General features: G+C 46.3%; 1 protein-coding gene across 6 annotated transcripts in view; it reads right to left on the bottom strand.

The window, feature by feature from the left end:
- Positions 1 to 21202, bottom strand: part of SLC24A1 (solute carrier family 24 member 1) — a 33638-nt gene that overhangs the window by 173 nt on the left and 12263 nt on the right. Inside the window, exons 2-10 of one of the 6 annotated variants that reach the window (XM_065871654.1) lie at positions 18546 to 18599; positions 16770 to 16878; positions 12457 to 12543; positions 11279 to 11370; positions 9078 to 9306; positions 8560 to 8909; positions 7734 to 7823; positions 6477 to 6643; positions 5284 to 5533 (exon numbers count right to left, since the gene is read on the bottom strand). In XM_065871654.1, coding sequence (XP_065727726.1) covers positions 5284 to 5533; positions 6477 to 6643; positions 7734 to 7823; positions 8560 to 8909; positions 9078 to 9306; positions 11279 to 11370; positions 12457 to 12543; positions 16770 to 16878; positions 18546 to 18599 — 1428 coding nt within the window. Of the gene's footprint in view, positions 1 to 5225; positions 5534 to 6476; positions 6644 to 7733; positions 7824 to 8559; positions 8955 to 9041; positions 9307 to 11278; positions 11371 to 12456; positions 12544 to 16769; positions 16879 to 18545; positions 18600 to 21202 lie in introns of those variants that run through there. The other 5 variants (XM_065871656.1, XM_065871655.1, XM_065871659.1 and 2 more) reach the window with 5 other exon arrangements.

The following is a 21202-nucleotide window of genomic DNA, read 5'->3' as shown; positions in this document are numbered from 1 at the left end:
TCAGGTCCACGCTTCACATTCTAATTCAGTCTTACGTTCTCTAAGTCACAGTCATTTCAAAGTTGTCAAAGGAGAGAAACATTTGATAGATGAGGCTTTTGGCATTAGTGACAAACATCCCTCCAAACAGAATTCTGGGGTTCTATTCTGGTTTTTTGTTATTGTTTGTATAAGAACAGCTTTCACTATTGATTATCTTTTCTTTAACACAAGCAATGTATATGAATAACAGTTTATTGATTTCAAATATCTGACCAAAAAAAGTAAGGTAAAGCCCATTCTTTATGGTTCAGACTCATTTGGAAAAGTGAATGTAATTTTTATCTCCTTCCCCTGACACGAAGTTTTGTTTCTACTTTTGACTGGGTTTTATTTCCCCTATTTTCAATCCCCAGGGAATATTATTTGCACAAATCTACTCTTTAAAAATAAAACCTAAAACATGAATAGAGAGTGGTAAACCTTGATCAAAAGAAAATTAAAATGTAGATCATCCTTTGAAATAACTCCATACAAACTTTTCTTCAATTTTATCTCTGTTGACCATACATTTTAGAGAATCATGGCCAATCATGTTAGAGAGAAATACCCTTTTGCTACATTATCTGTCTTTTATTTTCTTACTCTTAGTTTTGTTTATCTGTTTACTAGTTGAAAATAAATCATGCCATGTCCTGGTACAACTTGTTTACTACTTCCTCCCATTGTGTTTTGAATGTCATACATTTGTATTTTATATCATATTTCAATATTCAGTTTTTTCCTCCTGTTAGGGAGTTATGCAGTCTGGTCATATTCTGATTTTTGTCTTCTTTTTTTTTTTTTTCTAATTTTGCGGGGAGGTTTTTTGTTTTAAAACCCTAAAGCCATTAGCTTATTTTATTTTAACGTTTTCTTAAAATGGCTTTCCATTTTTCTTTGTAGAGAAAATAGCCCCTGAAAATGTTGGTTCAACATTTTAGGTGATATGCTTATTTTATTTTATTTCATGCTGGTAATTACTATGATACTTTAGTGCAGCTAGCAAGTGTTAGCCTGCTGCATATAAAAGTTATGCTGTACTTCTACATATTTTGTAAGTATATGGTAAGAAAATAACCATTTGTATGGTAATGTGCGATTGCCCAGCTTTATTTTTGTTTCTCCCACTAGAACTTGAAAGCTGCTATTAGGCAGTTTATCTCAGAGCAGCAAGGGAAAGAGTACGCTGCCTCTTTGAGAGGGTCCTTGGTCTGCCTTTGTGCTAGTCTTAGCATGCTCTGCCCTTCCTGTTTGGATACAAGACAAAGTTTTATTTCAGAATTGAATTCTCTGGTAGCTGCATACCAGTTTACCTTAATACTCTCAGTACTTGGTATCTTCTTATTATCCCTTCATACTGCCCTCTTTCTCTGACCCCAAAGTAAGTACATTTGCTGGCTTAATTATTTTTGTTTACAAAATTAGTATTGGACAAATTAATATAGGAATTTCTGTCTCTGATTCAAAAAGTCTGTGTAAGATAACAGACTCTTCTGATAAAGTTACTGCAGCCTTTCCACAGTTGCTGTTCATTTGGATGGCTCCTTCCTTTTGTATTTAAAGATTTTCTCTTCAAACACAGTACTGTGATAAAACCATTGGAGCAACTGATGGAATTTTCTGTAAATGAAATTCTTCAGATTTGCCAGCTCATCACAGTTAAGGGCCTGAGGACCAGAAGTATGCTTTGGTTGTATGGGCAGCCTTAGACCAGGGTGTCCTGCCTGGTTCTAGTGACCCCACAGGGATGGACAACCCTGATCATTGGCCCTCTCTTTGTACCTTTCATAGTAACCAGGCCCAAAATACACTGCAAGCTGCACCCGCAGGGGGACCCTCCCACAAAGAAGGGGGCCAGAACCAAGGATATTCTGTGGCCCATTAGGCCAACCAGTTCTTCAAATGTATCTACCAGGCTGTGTCTTAAATATTAAATTCCAATTCTTGCCCCTTTTGGTACTTATCTTTAAATGCTTATTAGGATATAGAATTTTTATCATACTTTCAGAGTATCACAAAAGGCCAAGCCTATAATTTGATAGAAGCATTTTCAGATCTGTTGATGAGTACAATATAATGTTCATAATGTACAGTAACCATTTAAACATATACTAATTTTTTAAAATTTGGAATACATCCTTTTTTTTCTGGTACTACACAGAATCTTAACCCATTAAATTAGGAAGAGTTTTACATTTTTATAAATTTGGCCCAAACCTATCACCAGGGCCTTCAAGGAAATGCAGCCTCAAGGGGAATGAAGGAGAAATCATCTGTGCAGCCACTTCCTTCCAATTTAGACACTCACGTAGGACAGTTCTGACTTTCTTGCTGAATGAAAGACCTAGAATTTGTCCCATGTAACTAGCTACACAAAACATCTTGCCCATCAAATGAGAGGACCAGCTAACCATTATCTTGACATTTTAAGATGGTACTTTACCTCTAAAACAGCACAATTTTGGGCTTCCCTGGTGGCACAGTGGTTGAGAGTCCACCTGCCGATGCAGGGGACACGGGTTCGTGCCCTGGTCCAGGAAGATCCCACATGCCGCGAAGCGGCTGGGCCCGTGAGCCATGGCCGCTGAGCCTGCGCGTCTGGAGCCTGTGCTCCGCAACGGGAGAGGCCACAACAGTGAGAGGCCCGCGTACAGAAAAAAAAAAAAAGCACAATTTTAATAAATTGTAATTTATAATGGATTGCAAAATTTTTTATTTCAAGCATAACAAATTGATCTTTTAGAAGTTACATAAGTTTTCCATCTCCCTGAACTCTCCTTTCTCCCCACCAGCTGCTCATCCATCAAGACCCAGCCTTCATTTTTGTTTTTGACTCTTTTCTACATAGTGTGAAGTCAGAATTTCCTTTCTAGGCAAAGAGGAATGCCAGAAATTTAGCAAACGGATCAGAAAAATGATATTCAACCATTAGAGTCGATTTTAATCATCAAATGGCAGCCTAGCACTTTACCTTTACAGGATGTTTCACCGTCCATCACTCCTCATAAGTCATTCTGGGGAAGAGCACCAGCTCCCAGGCTGTCAGTGAGGAGGTGACATCCTCGAGACCAGCTGAGGTTGGTGGCAGATACCAGATTGGTGCCCAGAGTGTTGGTATTGGGATCTCCCTTTCATAGGCACTGCTCTCTCCTCCTGTTCTTAGGCCGTGGCATATGGAGACCAGGCAGTGCGGCAGCATCAGGAATGAGGATAACTAATTTAAGAATATGGAATGTGAACGTGATCCCATATTCTTCATCAGTCTTCTCTCGAACATTCTGACTAAATGACCTAAAGATATGGATGAACACGTCCATTTTTGTAAAATATCATTGGGACTCACAATTTATTGAAATTTAGTGAAAGTCATTTCCAAAGAATGTGAGTCCTGGAGTGAGGCCATGAATTAAATTAACCAGCCCGTCTTAAAAGATGGATTATGGACTGAAGTACTTTGAACACAGCCTTTCAACACCAAAATGTTTGGTTTTTTTCCCACATCACACTTGTCCTGCTATCTTCTAGTCTTCAGTGAATCCTCTCTCATGTTTCTAATTAAAGCGATATTTACCATCCTAAACTACATTCACCTCAGCTCCTTTTGCTTTGTAACCACCACACTTTCATTTTTAATGTGCCCCTTAACCTGATGCCAGTAAAAGCAGCAAGCAGTGGTATTTAATATACAAGCACTTCAACTTCCACCTGAAATGTTTAACCACACAATTTTTAAAAACACAGGTGTCGGGTTTCCCTAGTGGCACAGTGGTTAAGAATCCACCTGCCAATACTGGGCACATGGGTTCGAGCCCTGGTCTGGGAAGATCCAACATGCCGCGGAACAACTAAGCCTGTGGGCCACAACTACTGAGCCTGCGCTCTAGAGCCCACATTCCACAACTACTGAAGCCCGCGCGCCTAGAGCCCGTGCTCCTCAACAGGAGAAGCCACCGCAATGAGAAGCCCGCGCACCGCAACAAAGAGTAGCTCCCACTCACCACAACTAGAGCAAGCCCGCATGCAGCAACGAAGACCTAACGCAGCCAAAAATAAATTAATTAAATAATTTTTAAAAAAACACACAGGTTTCCTTTACATCAGCTACCGTGGAAGTAGTAATACTCTTTTCCTTACCATCTTGTCATTGTTTAAGCATTTTTGGAATTTCTCCTTTGTAATCGCCTTAATATCCACTTGTAAGCCACACAAGAAATCAATCTTCTTGTTTTATAATCCTATCTAGGATGACATACAAAAATAGCATTGCCCCACTGGATCTCTTACTTTGTAAACCAGATTTGGCTCTACTGACTTTAGACTCTTTTTAAAAATTACTTTGTTTCTCACTCACTAGTGCAGCTGTCACTGTTGGGTGAGAATATAAGAGGGGAGGGGCACAGAGCCAGGACAGCTTTGTTAGAATGTCTAATCCCTCAAGGTGACCCACCTGATGGAGACAACACTAACTTGGATTTCCTAATAAATATATGTTTTTAAATAGCCCTCAGAGTAGTTCTCCTTCCCTAATACCCACATCTTCCAATTGAAGGGCAAATTATAAATTTTAATTTCTTGAGCTGCTTATTTTAATATGACTTTTCAGAAATGCAACGAGAGCAAATGTAGTGCTCCTTTTTAAGCTATAAAATATTGGTACACATTTTACTGGACTACAGTGTGTAATGATAATTGATTCTTGTTATACTTTTTTTCCTATAGACTCTGCTCCTTTAAACTCACCAGTAACTGAACCTGTAATGAATACAAATCTGATAGAACCACCTGTTTTGAACAGAAAAAGAGGAGACAGTAAACTGCAGCATGTGCTGGGGGCAGGGGCCAGGAGCCAGGAGGGTGAGATGGAGACCACACCTGCATCTTTTGCATCAGCAGCCCTTCAGGAATAATCAGGGAACTGTGAACATGGGAGCTTATCTGACTGCTAAGGTACCTGTCCCAACCCTCACTCCCAAATATCTCATTTTAGAAACTCCTCTGACTTGGGTCCTTCTGCTGGCCTCCATGTGTTAGCTGTCTGCATCAGGGGTGGTAGGAGCTCCACCCCTCCAAAGAGTCCTAATCCACAGTGAGCTGCAGGTGTTTTCCAAAGATAAACTTCAGTCCCAATCACATCCACATCAGAGGCTCCTGCCCACTCAGTTCACTCTCCTGGATCATGTTCATTCTTTAATGTAACAAGTGGTACAGTAACTTCTGGCATGGTTTTCTGATCCGTGTCCATTTTGAGCAACAGTGACTGACTTAGACAGACACAGGACAGGATATGATTCGATCTTCTAACATCACACTGATTATCAGGAATACAAAGTACAGGAGGAACATGGTAAAGCCCAGGATCTTGTTCATTCTCCATTTGCATAATGCAATTGAAGAGATCACAAACAGGAGCATGAGAAAAAGCAAAACAATGGCACAAAACAAGCCATTGCTACTGACAGGAACAGGCTGTAATCCATTGATAAAAGAGAAAAGCATCCAAGGAAGGGGCAGGCTGCAAGATGGAAGAAACAGTGTGAATATTCTTAATGTTTATAATCATGCCATATACTTAACAGTATTTTACAATTTACAAAGCACTCATTTTTACACAAACCTGTGAAACAGAGCAGAAAACATTCATTTTAAAGGTGAGAAAACTAAGGTTCAGGGAATTATGTGCCCAAGTACTCACAGCTGATAACTGGGAGAGCCTAAGACTAAAACAGGTTTTCTGGGTCTGAGTTTGTTTTCGTCATACTTCATGACTTCTGTATGACTAACCTAAATTGGTAGATGTGTGACTCTCTAAATCAGGATAAGGCCTAGCTCAGGATAACATTTCCTTACATTCGTTAGTGATCAGGGCTCTCCTATGCCCTCTTACCTGCCCCACCCTGCAAACACACACATATACAAATTAAGGAAACCAAAGCCACCACCCAAATCCAGAACATGATTGGGGAAATGAAAATAGCGCGGACACTCTGCTCTGACAAAGTTGGGAGGAGCGGGGTAAGCAAACCCATACAGAAGTAAGCAGCATTTGTTTGTTTATACAAAATGGTTTTAGAACCTCTGAGCCAGCAGGAGTCCAAATGCAAAGAAGCAAGAATGTCAGGAAGTAAGACTGAGTCACTGCTTCTTCCAACCCCACCTCCTCCACCTTGGGGGTCAGTGAGCAGAGCGTTTGTATTTGGTAATGGAATTTAATGGACTTCATTTTTCAATTCGTCTATAAATTCTAGTCAGTTACATTTCAGGCAGCATTTTAGTTCTATTATCCTATCTGGCTGTGATGAATGAAGGGAGGATACTTTGTTGCCTTGCAGAAGCTAAAAACATAAATGCCCTTTTATCCCATGTATAATGAATGGAGCAAAAAACCAGCAGACAGAGCCAACACAGTGTTTGCCAGTCATACATATCATGCCCTAGAAAGCAACTTTGCCACTCACCCCACGGTGATATCAAATATGTTACTGCCCACAGAGCTTGACACGGCCATGTCTCCCAGGCCTTTCCGAGCGACAATCACACTGGTGATGAGGTCAGGAATTGATGTGCCTGCTGCTAGGATTGTCAAGCCCATAATCTCTTCAGAAATCCCTATTGTTTCACCAACCTGGTAAATAGTAACAGTAATGAGAAACCAAGTGAAAAATCTGAGGCTCTTCAAAGCACCAACCACATACTACTTTGTGCAAAACCAACACCTTCCACAGAGTTCACATTCCCTTGGCCTGAGTGAGGTAGGGTCACAGCAGAACTAACAGCTGGGGAGATGGGCCATGGAGAGAAAGAACAGGACCCCTGCTCAAAGCTTCAGGGAATGATGCTGCTCTTTTCTAAACTGGAGTAAAAGTCCACCTATGATACCACTTACTGTCATTCCAACTACAACACCTCTACCTTCCCAAAAGAACTGCTCCTCCAAAGGCCTCTTGGTGTCAAGTTTCCATTTCCAGAACCACGGACACCTGCTGTGTGCCAGGAACTTTTTAGAGGCTGGAGGTAGAAGTATGAGCAGTACAACACTGACCCTACTCTCAGCTTGAAAGAGAAAAGCATGTAAATAATAAAACAGGGACTTCCCTGCTGGTCCAGTGGTTAAGGATCCACCTTCCAATGCAGGGGATGTGGGTTCAATCCCTGGTCGGGGACCTAAGATCCCACTTGCCACGGGGCAACTAAGCCCCTGCGCCACAACTAGAGAGCCTGCGTGCCGCAACGAAAGATCCCGCGTGCTGCAACTAAGGCCCATGCAGCCAAATAAATATTTAAAATAATAATAATAATACAGCTCTGTGCTTAAGTGCAATATTCTAGGTAGAACAGCAAAGCCATTAAGCACTCAGAAGACTGATTAAACGCCAGAACGGAGGCAAAACTGAGCTTGCTCTCACAGTGTGTATGATGTCACCAGGTGGAGAGAAGTGTGGGATACAGAACAGAGGAAGCAGGGGATAATGCTAAGAAGGAATGGTCAACTAGATCAGGTTGTGAAGGGCCTTCTGTCACGCTACAAGACAGAAGAGCCACACCTGAAAAGCACTGCATTCCCTGGAATATAAAGTCTACTTTTTAGCCTTTACAATGTATAAACTACAAATTCACTTGGTCCTCGCTATTCCCTGAGTACCAGAAATTCACCCTGAATAGAAAAAGTCCTCTTGACCTGCTAATGCAGGATTTAGTTCCTGCCGTACACTCACCTGGTGAGCCCACCACACCATGAGGTATGAGAACATGGCTATCCACATGATGGATCCCAGGAAGGTGATAACAAAAAATTTCCTAGCCTCCTGTTTGAAAAGGAAGAGAAATAAGTTGCAGAGGCTAAAGGTCTCTGGCCCTTCTGAGGGAGCCCCAGTATCAGTGAAGAGATCTGCTGGAGGAGTCATGGAGAGGATGTGGAGAAGTTTGACCTTCCATCTCTGTCTCCAGTGAGGACCTTGAGAAGGATGGGGTTGGTGGCCCATAGGGGAGTCCACACAGGAGGGGGTTCAGCAGTTGCCAAACTGAAGAGAGCTACCTGCTTGCCCTGGAACCAGACCAATCTAGGTACCTGGTTTGGCTTCAGCAACCTCTCCCCACCCCACCCCTCTCTGGACCCAGAGACAGAACATGGTTCCCCTTTGGGTGGGGTATGTTAGTCAGACCTTTCCTTATAAACAGGAATACTGGGTAGAAACAGCACTTATCACCCTGGGGTTTCACAATATCCCTGTGCAATGTGGAGGGTGTGCAGTGGCATCATTCCCATATTAAAATCAAGAAATTGAGAATTCGAGGAGGGGCTAGTTCACGTTGCTTATAGTGATGGAAACAAGCACATTCTGAGGCCTCCCAAGCCCATCAGTGTGTCCCCTTAGGTGCATGGTCCCCACTAGAGCTGCAGATTCCATCCCAGATCCTCTCTGTAGTTGAGCCCTGTCAAGCTGGTTTGTCCTGTCCCTTCCGTCCTCTTGAGGGGGAGTGCCGAGAGACCCCACAGCCTCCCTGGGGACAGATAGCTTGGGGACAGCTGGGCAAACTCACCAGCCTCCGAACGTCGGGCACCGTCAGCCACAGTGGGAACACAATGGGCAGAAGAAAGAGGTAAATGGCTTGCTTCTGCCTGGTCTCAGGCCATTCCAGGGACAAAGGCTCCTCCTCCTCCTCCTCCTCCTCCTGCTCCTCCTCCTCCTCCTCCTCCTCTCCCTCCTCCTCCTCATCCTCCTCATCCTCCTCGTCTTCACTCTCACCTCCATCACCTTCCTCTTCACCATCTATACCTTTCTCATCTTCTTTGGCTTCATCTTGATTTTCAGCGTTCAATTCCTGCTCTCCAGTTTCACCTTCATCACCTTTCATTTCACCATCTTCTCCTGCTTGGATTTCACCTTCACCTTCATCATCTCCTTTCCTTTCTGCCTGGAGGTCACCTTCATCACCTTTCATTTCACCATCTTCTCCTACTTGGATTTCACCTTCACCTTCATCATCTCCTTTCCTTTCTGCCTGGAGGTCACCTTCATCACCTTTCATTTCACCATCTTCTCCTGCTTGGATTTCACCTTCACCTTCATCATCTCCTTTCCTTTCTGCCAGGATGTCACCTTCACTTTCATTCTCTCCTTTCCTTTCTGCCTGGATGTCACCTTCACTTTCATTCTCTCCTTTTTCTTCACCTTCACCTTCTGGTTGAGCTTCACCTCCACTTTGCTCTCCATTTTCACCTTCACCAGGAGTTTTAACCTCATTATCTGTCCTTTCACCTGTGCTCTCAGCTTCAGCCACATCTCCCTGCAATCCAAAGCCAACAGATTAATGGGAAATAACTGCCCTGCTTGTTCCTCCCCACAGTTTTTCCCCACATTTGTTGTTGTTGTTCTCAGAATGTATCTAAAAGCTTGAGTATGAGGAAGAAACTAGTGCGATCATTCAGCAAAATTCCCTTCACAACACTCCTACCCAGTGGTGGTCTGGTCTTTATTTGATCATTTCTAGGGATGGAGAACTCACCACCTAAAGCAGCTTCTGTCATCTTGACAACTCTGATTGGTTTGAAGTCATATTTATACCAAAGTTCTACCTCCTGTGTATAGGTTTACTCTTGGGAGCCATACATAACACTCTTCCATGAGACAGCTCTCTTCCCTGGGTTAAAGATTCCCAGATCCTTCTATGGTTCCCCCATACTATGGCCTAAAGCCTCCTCTCCTTCTTGGTGAACTCATTCTAGTTAGCTTATATCCCATGAGAAGGCTTCTAAAACAACACAGAACACTTCACAGAGTCAAACAGGGTTATCACCCCCCTTATTTTAGATACTGTGCTTCCATTAATGTTGCCTAAAATGACATGGTACCTTTTGGTGGTTACATCACATTGCTGAGTCCATTAAAACTCCTCAACTGCTCTATTACCTTATATGTGTAAAATGATGATGACGAGGAGGATACCTATTTTCTGAGGGTATTTATGTGCCAGGCATCATGCTAAGTGGTATAATAATAGTCATAACAACTAGCACTTAGTATGTTTCATGAGTCAATTAATTTATGATATAGGCAGAACTAAATCCATCTGACAGATGAAGAAACTAGGGTACAGAGTAGTTAAATAACTTGCTTATGGTCCACACAGTTTGTAAGTGATGAAGCTGGGATTGGAATATGGATAGTCCAACTCTTGGCCTCTTAACCACCAAGCTACCCTGCTCTGCAAATGCCAGGGCCGAATGAGATCTTTGGTTCCCAAACCTGGTAGCCTGAGAGCTTACTAGAAATACAGATTTCCTTGTCCCCCCAAACCAACTGAAGTATAATCTCTAGGACTGGAAGCCAGGAATCTATTTTAATATGCTCACAAGTGCTTCCAATAAATGCATCTATAGACCGATGTGTGGGAACCATGGACTGACTCCACTCACTCTGAAAGCCATTGATTCTGAGGGTCCTCAGATTTGGCTCCTAAATGACCTATAACAATGTGCTGGTCCAATCCCTTGAGCAAATGACCTGGGCTGTATACTCATGGAGTACGTCATCCATAACAAATGTCATGACACTGCCAACCCCCAGCACTGCCCAATGATTCTCAACTCTGCTGCATATTAAAATCACCTAGAGGATTTTAAAACATTCATGCCCAAGGACCCAACCCAGATATCCTGACTTAATTGGTTGAAAGTGCGCCCTGGGCAGTTTTTAAAGCTCCCCCAAATTATTCTAATATGTAACCAGGGTTCAGAGCACTCAATGAAGAAGTCAAATATTAATATCCATGAGGCCTGTGCTTTCAGTTGGAAATGAAGAGTGAGAAGACTTGAGTCTGAAATAATTTCTGCCCTCCCTTCCCCACCCTCATCAGAAGAGAAGGCTTCTTGGAGGAAATGACAAGTCATTTAAATTGATAGGTACAGGAGTGTCTGCCCAGCCTGCACCCTCTTCTCTGAAAACTGTCACTGCTAATAGCCCCTGACCGGTAGCTCCCTTCTCCCACACTGGAGTCAAAGCACGCCACCTCTCCCTGCCACAGCTGATTGGACATAGGTTGGCAACACATTCTCATACATATTATCTTACTCATACTAAGGTATTAGTGAATTAACTGGCCTCATGAGGTGTTTGATCTTCAAAGAAAGGGCAATGCTTACACCAGAGGAATGAACCTCAAATAGCATTTCCAATCTTCAGGAAGGACTGATTTTTGATTGGCAAATCCTTCCCTGGGCCTCTCAAATTCCACCACCTGGGAAGAGGCTTGTGCCTACCTGACTGCCAGGATCTTCCTCCTGATCTCCCTTGACGTCTGGAGCAGGGGCTGGTGTGACCGTGACCTCAGGGAGCTTGGCTGGCTCCTCCTCTTTAAAGGATAAACATGGGATAGGTCAGAAGAGTGTGCCAGGTTCTGAGGGCAGCTGGCAGAGACTGGTGTGAGTGGTTACAGGGCTACTGGACTTGTCCACTTCAGGGTCATAGAAGGTTTGTTTGGGGAATTTCTTGTTAACAGGAAAAGGAAAATGATGTGATGTGAATTGTTACTGTCCTGTCCACAGAGATGTCTGCAGATGAGAGGACAGCTGGGAAGTGGCTCTCCTTGCTCTCCCTGTATTCAGACATTTCCATCCTGGCAATGTAGCCAAGGATACTGTGAACAGCTTAAAAGAGAGGGCAAAGCCCCAGCTCTCAGCGCCTGACCCTTCCCCCTACCAACTGCATGAGAGGAGCCTGATGATTTCAAAGGCAGCAGCTAGGGAGTCTTGGAATAGGACTGCAGGAGAGGGAGAACTGGAAAGTCTGGAGGTCTAGGTTTAGGTACAGGCTTTCTCACTTCTTGGCTATATATCTTTGGGCAAGTCACTTGACCTCTCTGAGCCTCAGTTTCCTTGTCTATAGAATGGGAACAATGACTGCTGCTCTACCTCCCTCCCTCCGAAGCTGCTGGGTGGATCAGGCAGGCCTGGTGTGCTGTGCAGAGCCCACTGGGCAGTAGCTGTCTCACTACCGTGTCCCAGCTGCCACATGGATGCTGAATGTTTTCATCACCAGACCCCCGATGGCCCTCTCTCACTGGGGTTACTGGTCTCAGACCAATTCCCTAGCAGCACTGTGTAGAAGTGACAGGAAGAAGAAATAGAGTCCAATAGAATCTCATTTGGGACAAGATTTAGCAAAAAAGAAATAGAAGTTCAATAACCCCTGCCAGGCCTTGCCTACCCCATGTGAGGAGAGTACGGAGGGAGCTGTACAGGGCCACCTCCGGGGCTGCAGCCACGCCAGGAGGGGAGCACCCTGGAAGGAGGAGGCCGGAGTGCAGCAGGGAGGAGGGGAGCACCAGCTCATCACTCCAGCTGACTGGCTAAGAGAGACCAGGAGGCCGCCCAGTCCCTGGCTGACAGGAGGGAGGAAGGTGGCAGGAGAAAACCCACTGGTCTCACCATCCTCTCACCTTCTGGTTTGCTCTCTGCTTTGGCCTGAGGCTTGGCTTTGGCCTCCTGATTCAAGCTCTCCTCCTCCTTGTCCTTGGAGGGCCGGGCTGTGAATGAGAAAGGAAACACATCTTATCCAAGACCACAGTATCCCTGCTACACCATTCAGTTAGGTTGGTCAGCTGACAGTCAAGAGCAGCTGAAGTAGGTGGAAAGAGGCTGGCCTGGAAGTTGCAACATCTGGACTCTGGTCCTCCTAGGCTTGTTCATGGTGCCCAATTCCCAAACTTCTGCCTTAAATTCCCTACATTGTCACTAACTGGCTATGACCTTAGGTTAGCCACTTAGGCTAGTCACTTCCCCTCTCTAGGCCTACTTCCGATAAAATGACATGGTTTACTTTATTTGGGGGCAACAAATAGGATTTATTTCCTTTATGAACTCAAGTGACGGCTGCTTGAGTGCTGAATTGAGAATTCTGGTCCAAGCTTGGTAGGAGAGTACCATGATTCATCGGTGATATCTGCAATGGGCAGGGAATGAAGAAATAATGGCAGGGAGATATTTTTGCCATCCTTGGACTAGATTGTCTGTAAGGTCCTTTGCAGCTTAATTTCTATGAATTTACTAGAAGCTTTGCTATGGCTCCAGGGGAACTACTGGTGGCCATGTTCATGAGCCTCCCCTCTCCAGTGGGAAAGGGGAAATAGCTGCTCACCAAGTTCCCTGCCACTCTCCTTTGGACTCCAGACACCTGCAGCCCAAGCAGAGTCTCCTTCCAGATCCCTGTGTACACTCTGTGCCTTGCTGGCAGTCCACAGAGCATCGTGCACAGAATAGTGCTGCCCTGATTTCCAGAAAAGAGAAATGGGGAAGTCAACTCTCTTTCAATATGACTGTTCCAGGCAACATGCAAAGTGCTGTACATGTGTAATTTCAAGCTGAGAGGCACAGAGATTGAAGTGCAGGAGCTCATGAGCGTCCTCCTCACAGCTGTGCAGTCCGTAAGGGTAAGAGCAAAGTGGAGCCATGGGGTCTATTCTGGGTTCCAGGCTGGCTCTGCCCTGTGAGTGCTGGGTGACCTTGGGAAGCCTGTGTACCCTCTCTACGCCTTAGTGTCCCCTCTCTAAAAAGGCAGTAATATGATAGAGCACTGATGTGGGAGTCCATGAGACAAAATAAATAAATACTTTAACTGCTGCAATTAAATATTGCTAAGTTAGCATGGATTCTGGAGCTAGATGCCTCGGTTTGAATCCTAGTTCTGCCCACTTGCTAGCTTTGGATCCAGCTGGGTGACCCTCTGTACCTCAGATTCTTCACCTACAAAATCTTACGGAGTGACTTCTCTGGTGGCACAGTGGTTAAGAATCTGCCTGCCAATGCAGGGGACACGGGTTCGAGCCCTGGTCCGGGAAGATCCCACATGCCGCGGAGCAACTAAGCCCATGTGCCACAACTACTGAGGCTGCGCTCTAGAACCCGTGAGCCACAACTACCGAGCCCGTGTGCTGCAACTACTGAAGCCCACATGCCTAGAGCCCGTGCTCCGCAACAAGAGAAGCCACCACAATGAGAAGCCCGCGCACCACAATGAAGAGTAGCCCCCGCTCACCGCAACTAGAGAAAGCCCACGCGTAGCAAGGAAGACCCAATGCAGCCCAAAAAAAAAAAAAAACTTACAGAGTTGTTGAAGGAATAAATGAATTAATATATGAATGTGCTTAAGCCAGTGCCTGGCACCTAGAAAATACTACATAAGTTTTAGCTATGACGACAATGATGAGTTGACGATAGTAGTTGAGAGCAGCTGTTCCACCCAGGAAGCAACTCTGCACTGCTGAGGCCCAGTATTCCAGAGGGTTTGAGTTAGAAGGGACCCTGAAGATCCTCTAGTCCATAATACAGGCAAACTGTGAAGGTTTGGGAATCAAACTCTGCCTGGGTCCAGGATGGGCAGGACACAAAAGCAGGTCTGGAGTTTCCTTCTCTCAACCTGTCTCCTAAACAATCAGGCTGGTTGAGCTGCAGCTGCCTCTGGCAACAGGCTCCATCCTGCAGAGCCATCACTCTGGCAAGTGTGGTCCCTCGAAGTGTCCTGGTGGGCCTGCTCAGCGGGTCCCGTCAGAACTGAGATGTCAGGTGGTGGGCACTCCACTGCCTACCTCACGCAGACTGCTCCAGTGCCCCCTTGGCACTGATCAAGCACTGCAGTCTTCTGTTGAACAACGCATAGCTTTCTGAAGGGCTCCCCTGGTTCCAGTCCTGGTGCTGAGAATACCTGCTGACTGTTGGCTAGAGGAGCTGGCAAGAAAACCAAGTTCCCCTCTTTCCTTCTCCTTCCTCATCACACGCCCTAACCTCTCATTTCCCATGCCACCGAGGAAAGCAGGTCCGCTGAAGGGCCTCTCTCTGTTCCTTTCTATCTCTGTCTCTTTCTTTGTCTCTCTCATATACACACGCACATGTGTGAATGAAATCACCAGAAGCAGCATGGGATTCTGGAGAGGTAAAGCCCCTACCCAGGGTAAGAGTTCAGACCATGGATCAGCTCTGTGGAGAGAGTTCATTGCTTGGAAAGGGTGGAAACATCTGGATAGCCATCTGGAAAGAGCATACGGAAACACAAACATGTATCTGCAAAGTGTTGGGAACAAAGGCCTTCATCCCAGCCCTGCCTGATCCCGGCCCTTCCTGGATGGAATCTCAGGGTGCAGGATCAGGGCCAGCTTCTCTGAGCGGGACTGCATCCCAGGCACATAAGCAATCATTCCCTGGGAGGGCCATTCCATACCCATCGCACACCCACACAGGGTACCAAGCGTGCTTGTCTTCCTGGGGATAATTGCCACTGGCTCCCCCAGCGCTTGTTTCCTCACATGGCCTCTCAACTCTCAGTGCGGCCGGATCATCTCCTTAGTATCAATCTCCTCTGACCTCAGCCTGGCCTGGACATGGCCTGGACATCACATAATCCTGTTAGGACAAGCCAGCAGATGGCTGCTGCTCATGGAAGTGGCCCAGGCAGGGGGCCCTGCAGTCCCATCCAGGAGAAGGTCTTTATCTTTAAGACTTTGCTGAGTCAGTGATTCCACGAGGAGGGCCAGGCCTAACCCAGGGATACAGCTTCCTTAACTGTGCCCAGGCCAGATACGCCCCCAGCACTGATCACCCACAGGCTGTCCAATGCTGCAGACTCCACTCTTGAAACCCCAGGGATACTGTTTTTCTGGAGCTGACAGGGGGGTGGCCTCTCCCAATGTCTGCGGAAGCTCCTCATGAGAATTTTCTAGGGAAGGTTTGATCACCTCGTCTTTGACCATATGCTTGTTTTAAACAACCAACAACCCAGTATCATATGTGAAGAAGATGCTTCAGGGCCTGAGAAATACTGAGGTCCCTAAAATTTGTCCCTGGGGCTCATGGATCAGTCTCTGGTGTCATATTCGGCTCAGTCCTCAGCCTCCTGCCCAGCTGCACTCCAACTCCCTGGCTTCCGCCCAAAGGCCAACCTTTCCTTGATGGGCCTCATGCTGGCGCTCCAGTTCTGCAGCAGTGTCCCAGAGACAGAGGTGCCCAAGGAGAAGAGAAGCGTACCTGAGGATGCCCTTTAGGGGCCTGCAAAGCCTGTTGCGAGGTAGCTCTCTGGGGAAGCGGGGCAGAAGGCAGGTCTCCATAAAGTGGGTGGTGAGGATCTCAGCTGCCTCCATCATTTGTCAACTTGGGCATCAGCTCCCACTACACTTTGGACCTCACCACTCCCAGAAGTGGTCCTGGTGGCCCCCAGGGTGTCCTTTGGGATACCTGGCTTGGGGAGGGGTCAGCAGGCTTCCTAGGACTCTGGAGCTGAATACAGAGCAAAGGGAGGCACCATCCAGAGCTTCCAGCTCTGGGGCCCCGCAGGTGATGCCCCCAGAAGCAGCCCTGGCCACACTATCTTGCTGGAGACTCTGTGGGACACTGGGGCTGACTCATGGGGGTGGGCTCTGCAGGAAAGTCACGGAGGGCAGCCCCAACATAGACCAGTGCACGGCACATGACACTCATGGCCTCACTCACTGCAGATGAACCCTTTCATTTTACAGGAGGGACACGGAGACAGGGAGGTAGTGGGATGTGGATACCTAAGGACCTTAGCTCCTCGGGGCCCTCTCCTGGTGGGTCTTCCCAGACTGCCTGCCTCTACCACCCTCTCTCTTCTGCTAACTCTCTTCCCACTCCCACCCTCACTCCACCTGCTGCCTCTCAGTTTTGCAAGTCCCAGTTCTTGTTCAGCTGCAGGAGGGAAGGAGTGGACAGGGAGACCACGCAGGTCTGGGCAGACCTTGCTTACCTTCCCCCAGAGTGTCCAGGCTGTGGAGAATGAGCTGGTAGATGGTGCTGCGGATGGTACTGTTGTGCAGAGAGGCCAAGCTGCTCCCTTGGGTCAGCACGGACGCGAGCTAAGCAGGAGAGAGCGGCGCAGGCCTCAGCGGGCCTCTGCCCGAGCCGGGGGAGGAGCCACACGGGGGCCTCACTAACCCTCCTCCCTCCTATAAAGATCAGGCCAGAAGCACAGGAGCCTTATCCTGGCACCCCGTCTTCCTTCACCTCAACAGGACAGTTACAGTGCTTTCTTTCTCAGCCTCCCCTCAACTCTTCCATGACTGGCTAATTCTACATACCAAGTCATTCCCCAAGCTCTTTGACAGGGAGCAGACAACGTGTATTAAGGATACCACATTACCGAGGGTTTGTCCATCCCTGCAAGTACATCCTCAAAGAAACACTCTCACCCATACACCTCACAGACAGCCCCACGGTGCATGGGCACAGCCCCTTACAGTCCACAAAGAGCATCATGGTGCTTTATCACTGTCCCACCCCCAGACATAAGCAAGGCTTTGATCCTCGCCTACAGAAAAAGAAATGAAAACTCAACAAGGCTGGGTGGCTTATCCAAGGTCGTAAATGAAGGAGTCAAGACTAGCACCCAGGTCTTCTGATTCCAGCCCTTTCTTTTCTACCCACATGCTCAAGAGACCTTCACGGGCACACACATACACACATCTGTATGTGCAGACACACGGATGTGGCACACATTCATTCACAGTGCTAAAAAAGAGACAACAGGTCCAAAATGGAGTCACTTGTACTCTGCCCACATCACCAAACCGAAACATAAAATACCTAACTGCAGTTTCAGCCCCTCCTGGGAATGGACTCTTAACCAGTCAGTCTGGAATTAACTGGTTAGCACACTAGTGAGGTAATCTACCCGACAGACCCCTGCTGTCCCCCAAAGGAAGGTGACCTTGCCTGAAACAACCTGGAACTCCTTTCTATTTGCTAGATGGGATGCTGGCCAATTCATGAATTGTTGAATAAAGCTGATTTGATTTTTAAACTTAGTTGAATTTTTTTTTTTTTTTTAAATTACGATAGCGACACACATAGAAGCATCATCTGACTTAACAAGGGAACATTCAAAGTCAGACAAACTGCTTGCTTGGGCCCTCCCTCCCTACCAACCAACCCTCTGGATCTGAACTCTTCTGCCATCTAGTGGCTATAGTAACACAATACTTCACAACAGGCCTACGGATTTTCGTAGGATGGGGGAGGTTTCATGCAGACCCTGGCCTCTTCTCTCTAAGGTCCCCACTTCTTCCCAAATGCCCACAGGCCAAAGACAGCTAAGACACAGTTTTTCAGAAACCTCATATCCCCCCGCCCCACCCCTCGTATGTTTCTCTTAGTTCTGGGGCATTCCAAAGCCGCAGGTAATTAGGCTTTTAGCTCAATCATAGAGTGTTGGGTCTACAAAATGGGACTTGGGTTCATCTAGTCCAGTCATTCTACTGATGCAGAATCTGAGGACCAAGCTCACACAGACAGTGAGCAGTGACATTCTGGACTTAGCTCCCAAGCTAGCACCTCCTCCAAGGCCACCTGGAGGTGACAGTCCCTCTGGCTCCTTCCCTGGCTCACCCTGGCAGCGTTCCCAGGAGCTTCCCAGGTCTGAGCCCAGCCCAGTATCCCCAGCATCAGGGCCACAGCGCCCTGGGTCTGTGGTTGTCCTCTGAAACCCTGCAGTAACCCCACTGGGCAGACTCCACACGGCACCCACCTTCAGCTTCTTGTTATCCTGCTGCTCATCCACCACAACTGTCCCATCGCCCAGCTGCAAATAGGGACAGGAATCACAAGATGTTCAGAGAGACCCTCACCCTTCCTCCCTACTTCCCTCTCTCTCCAGGCAGCCCTCATGTGGGAACACAGAAACACACCCAGAGATAATCTGGCCTCAGAAAATGTTTTAACATGTCCACCACCCCCAGCCTGGCCTTCCACAGTCTGGCTTCAGCCTGCATGCAGTATTCCCAGTCAAATGTGTCCACTCACTGAGGTCCAGTAACACCAGCTACAGCTGTCTTTCAGTCTCTCAAATGCACCATCCTCTTTACCCACCTTGAAACCCTCAGCACACGGTCCCTCCTCCTCTGTTTGGAACCCTCTTTCCTCCACTCCCCACGTTTCAGGTCTCCACTTACATGTCACCTTCCTCTGGGAAGCTAAGGTGCCCAGCTAATTCTCTTTTATTGACTCCTTTTCCTTCATAGCACTTTCCCCAATCTATTTGTATGTTATTTGTATGTTGGCAAACCCAAGTAAATTGACTGTCCCACTAGCATCTTGAAGGCAGACTGTTTCATTCATGACACATGCTTGTATGTCAAGCATGAGAACACTGCCTGGCACTTAGCAAGGGTTCAGAAAACAGTGGTTGAATGAATGAATGAATGAACAGTCTCATGCATATACCTAACCAATTCCAATTCCTAGTCCCTTGTTCATGCCTTTCTCCTCTGCCTAAAATGCCTTCTCCATTCCTCTATGCCTAACTATTTTTCAGAAAAATCAGGGTGAATTCTTACATAAAGCTTTCCCAAATGGCCCCTCTCACCGCCACCCCAGCCCTCACTCCAGCTCTCGACAATACCTCTCCCCTCAAAAGCTGTATAACAACAGTGGACACACTTTGTGATACCAAAAATCTGGCTCTATAATCGAATAAGTGCTTGCTAGTGTCCTGGGGAAGCTGTAGGGCAGCCAGCTGGGGAAGGGGACAGACCTAGAAGACCCGAGATGAAGAATCATTACGCCCACAGTATTTACTCTCTGAACCTCTAGCTTGCCACTTTGCATTTACTATCTCGTAACACCATCCGAACTTCTAAAGAAATCATCATTGTTCACACATATTAGTTGTCTACCCAGCTAGACTTCATGTCTTTTTGAACTACCATATAGTTATCTCTGTTCCCCTAACCTGTGGCATAGTGTCTTGTACACAGCAGATGCTCGGTTAAGGAGAGCTCAACGAGTAGATAAGCCAAGTGACCTCTAGCGCCATCTTCAGGCAGCAGGGTCACCAATGGCTGCCCCCAGTAATTGTCTTCACCTTCCACTGCCTCCCCCACCTCACCAACCTCCAAGGCCAGAAGTAGAACTGGACTTGCTACACTCCCATCTCTGCCTGATCAGAAAATACAGAGAATACTGCCTGATTCAGGGCCACCCACCCATCCATCCGCCCAATTTGTTTACTCATTCAGTTCTTAATTTCTGAGTACCTGCTGTATACCGGGCAGTGTGCTAGTGCTGTAGGGATACAAAGATGTTTAGGGCATGGATTCTACTTACAGAAAGGAACTGAGACCAATGATAACATGAACACATGACAAAGCAGAATGTGCCTGAAGAAATGAGAGGCACAGATTAAGGTGCTGTGCTGGGATGGACACGGAAGCCTTCTGAAAGTAGGTGAAGTTTGGATAATCTTCGAAGGATGGGAGAGGTTTGAATGCTTGGATACACATTGTTGAATGAATGAACAAATGGACGAACATACAAATGAATGAACCAAAGCAGAAATAACCAATCTGAATATGAAGGGGGCACTGTGGATTTTCTGAACAAATCCCGTCTTTCACAATTCTGGGATATTGGAGGCTACAGCACGAAACCCCACTGGCCCAGCCACCTCACTATTTATCACATCCAACTCTCACCCAATGAGTTCTTAGAAGTACGAAAGGCCAGGCTACCCTTTGGGATGGCTGGTTCTGTCCACAAAAGGGCAGGAGAGACTGACTTTTGCCCCACGAAGCACATGCCTAATGATTTCTCTTCCATTCAGATTTATTTAAGTCAAAATAACTTCTCTACGGGTTCACTGTTCATTGCACATATCAACATCTTCTACCCTCAGTATGCACTAACTTTCTGAAGCCCTTTACATGCATTTTCTCATTCCATATTATTAATTCTATGAAACAGACAAGGCTAAGTATTATTATTGCTATTTTGGCAGATGACAAAACTGAGATGCAGAAAAGATTCTGTGACTTGCCCACACTCACAACAATAGTGACAGAACCCCCGACCTCCTAATCTCTATTCAGAGGATTGTTTTTGTTGTTGTTGTTTTTACTAAATCACATTTTTCCCCCAAGCATCAATAAGGAAATGAAGTCAAATTTATATTTCCTAGTGGCTCTGTTTCATATTACTGACATTTCAGGTAGATGGATATAAATGTTTGTCTACATTTCAGTGTGACTGATGGGTCCATATATGGGTAGCGGTACCAGCAAGTAGGTGCTTTCAGAGTATGCCCTTATTACAAACACATTCCCACATCCACCTCTCACACTACACCAATCATCCTCCTCTTTCTTCAGCCCCATCATCCGCACCTTCTCCCTCTCCTCATGAAAGTTA

Source organism: Phocoena phocoena, chromosome 2 (genome assembly GCF_963924675.1).
Source record: "Phocoena phocoena chromosome 2, mPhoPho1.1, whole genome shotgun sequence".
Taxonomy (NCBI): domain Eukaryota; kingdom Metazoa; phylum Chordata; class Mammalia; order Artiodactyla; family Phocoenidae; genus Phocoena; species Phocoena phocoena.
Note: the sequence above shows the minus strand (reverse complement) of the source record. Positions and strands in the feature narration are given on the sequence as shown.